The sequence below is a fragment of the Nanorana parkeri genome, unplaced genomic scaffold (assembly GCF_000935625.1).
Source record: "Nanorana parkeri isolate BGI_ZX_2015 unplaced genomic scaffold, ASM93562v1 scaffold81, whole genome shotgun sequence".
Classification (NCBI taxonomy): Eukaryota; Metazoa; Chordata; class Amphibia; order Anura; family Dicroglossidae; genus Nanorana; species Nanorana parkeri.
In genome coordinates this window covers 179,372-181,929 of record NW_017306349.1, presented here as the reverse complement: position 1 = coordinate 181,929, position 2,558 = coordinate 179,372, and the positions used below count along the sequence as shown (strand labels likewise).

Here is a 2,558-nt window from a genome sequence, read left to right as displayed (position 1 = left end):
TCTACACTTAACTCCCATCATTTCCAAGGACTCCATCTCAGCCAACGCACCACCTTCCCAAACCGTGCAAAGCTACGCACAAGGGGGGGGTCCAGGTATGACCCTGCAAAGCGGCCCCAGTGACAGCGCCGTGTATTCCCAGTTAAAACCAGTCAACATGTCTGGTGACGGCGGAGAGGACGGAGCTGTTTTTGAGGATATCAAACCCGCGATAAGGATGCTGACGACTCAGCCGGAGCTCGGCGAGGTGAGAAAGAGAACGAGCTGCACAATTGTCAGTCCGCGGTCTATTGTTCTACGTCTTTATTTCTGCGCTGGATCTGGCAAGCTCTGGATCCTCTGTGTCCGTCATATATGTATTGTGTTATAACGTGTACGTGGCCCCCGTGCAGCAGCCGCGGCGGCGGCGAGGAGATGATATAAAACCGTTTTGGTCTTTTATTATTTGAGTGTTTCTGCTTTTTATTGTCTTACTTTATAGACTTTTTGCTGGTTTACGATGTTCCGCGTTGCGTTGGATTCGAAGTTTCGTCACTTTTATTTCCCTTTATATAACTTTATCGATTGTTGTTGTATCCGGGAGATGTTGTGTTCTCCTCTGCGTGTTGTGGAGACGGATCGGCGGGATTGTTGGGATGTGTATGTGATAGCCTGTGCAGGTGTCGTAAGAAGATACGGAATGGTCAGAGACTGCACATACTGCAGGAAATGGTCAGAGACTGCACATACTGGAGGAGATGGTCAGAGACTGAACATACTGCAGGAGATGGTCAGAGACTGCACATACTGCAGGAGATGGTCAGAGACTGCACATACTGCAGGAGATGGTCAGAGACTGCACATACTGCAGGAGATGGTCAGAGACTGCACATACTGCAGGAGATGGTCAGAGACTGCACATACTGCAGGAGATGGTCAGAGACTGCACATACTGCAGGAGATGGTCAGAGACTGAACATACTGGAGGAGATGGTCAGAGACTGAACATACTGCAGGAGATGGTCAGAGACTGCACATACTGCAGGAGATGGTCAGAGACTGCACATACTGCAGGAGATGGTCAGAGACTGCACATACTGCAGGAGATGGTCAGAGACTGCACATACTGCAGTAGATGGTCAGAGACTGCACATACTGCAGGAGATGGTCAGAGACTGCTTGCGACGCCATATATTGTATGTTTGTTCTCTAACATGTTCTGTGTGTGAGAATTGGTTGTTTTATGATATATACCGCATGGGCCGCCTCACCGGGCCGAGACATCCACTTCCTGTATAGACCCTGCTTGTTGTTAAACGAGTGGTGATCAACTTTCTTGATGCACGGGCTCTGACATCACCACATAATGTTCAGTGAATGCAATGCTACATAAAACTGTCAGAGACTGCAGAGATAGAACAGGAGATGGTCAGAGACTGCATACATGTTTCAGGAGATGGTCAGAGACTGCAGACTTGCAACAGGTATTGGGCAGAGACTTCTGTCACATTACAGGAGATGGTCAGAGACTGCAGACATGTTCCAGGAAATGGTCAGAGACTGCACAGGAGTGTTTATTAAAAAAAAAAGAGACTGCACATACTACAGGAGATGGTCAGAGACTGCATACATGTTTCAGGAGATGGTCAGAGACTGTAGACATGGTACAAGAGATGATCAGAGACTGCAGACATGTTATAGGAGATGGTCAGAGACTGCAGACTTGCAACAGGTGTTGGGCAGAGACTTCTGTCACATTACAGGAGATGGTCAGGGACTGCAGACATGTTCCAGGAAATGGTCAGAGACTGCACAGGAGTGTTTATAAAAAAAAAAGAGAGACTGCACATATTACAGGAGATGGTCAGAGACTGCAGAGATGATACAGGAGATGGTCAGAGACTGCAGACTTGCAACAGGTATTGGACAGAGACTGCTGTCACATTACAGGAGATGGTCAGAGACTGTAGACATGTTCCAGGAAATGGTCAAGGACTGCACATGCGACAGCACATGGTCAGAGACTGCACACATGTTCCAGGAGATGGTCAGAGACTGCAGACTTGCAACAGGTGTTGGGCAGAGACTTCTGTCACACTACAGGAGATGGTCAGAGACTGCAGACATACTACAACACATGGCCAGAGATTGCCGACATATACAGGAGATGGTCAGAGACTGCAGACATACTACAACACATGGCCAGAGATTGCCGACATATACAGGAGATGGTCAGAGACTGCAGACATACTACAACACATGGTCAGAGACTGCCGACACACTGCAGGAGATTTAGGAAGCATGCTAGCTGCTCAATAATATTTTGCCTTCACTGCAAACACCTCAGTAAGAAAAACGTAGACTTCTCCCTCCAGGGGCCCCAAACGCCACATGCGGCCCCTGGACCGCAGGTTGGCCACCAGGGCATTAGGCCAATCCAATGGCTCCACAAGTTGGAAGTATTTGTGGATCTGTTTTGCGGTCGTCGTGTCGGTGGTGATGACATAAACACGCAGGCACATGTCGGCTCTCGGTGTCTCCTCTAGGGGCCCGGGGGAAGTATCTCAATGTACAGATTC

General features: G+C 48.7%; 1 protein-coding gene across 1 annotated transcript in view; it reads left to right on the top strand.

Annotated features, from left to right (window-relative positions):
• Positions 1–48: 48 nt before the first annotated feature.
• Positions 49–2,558, top strand: part of LOC108805033 (Krueppel-like factor 5) — a 25,644-nt gene continuing 23,134 nt past the window's right edge. The window contains exon 1 of the mRNA XM_018576986.1: positions 49–247. Within this exon, the coding sequence (XP_018432488.1) occupies positions 98–247 (150 nt within the window). The 5' untranslated portion in view covers positions 49–97. The remainder of the gene's footprint in view (positions 248–2,558) is intronic.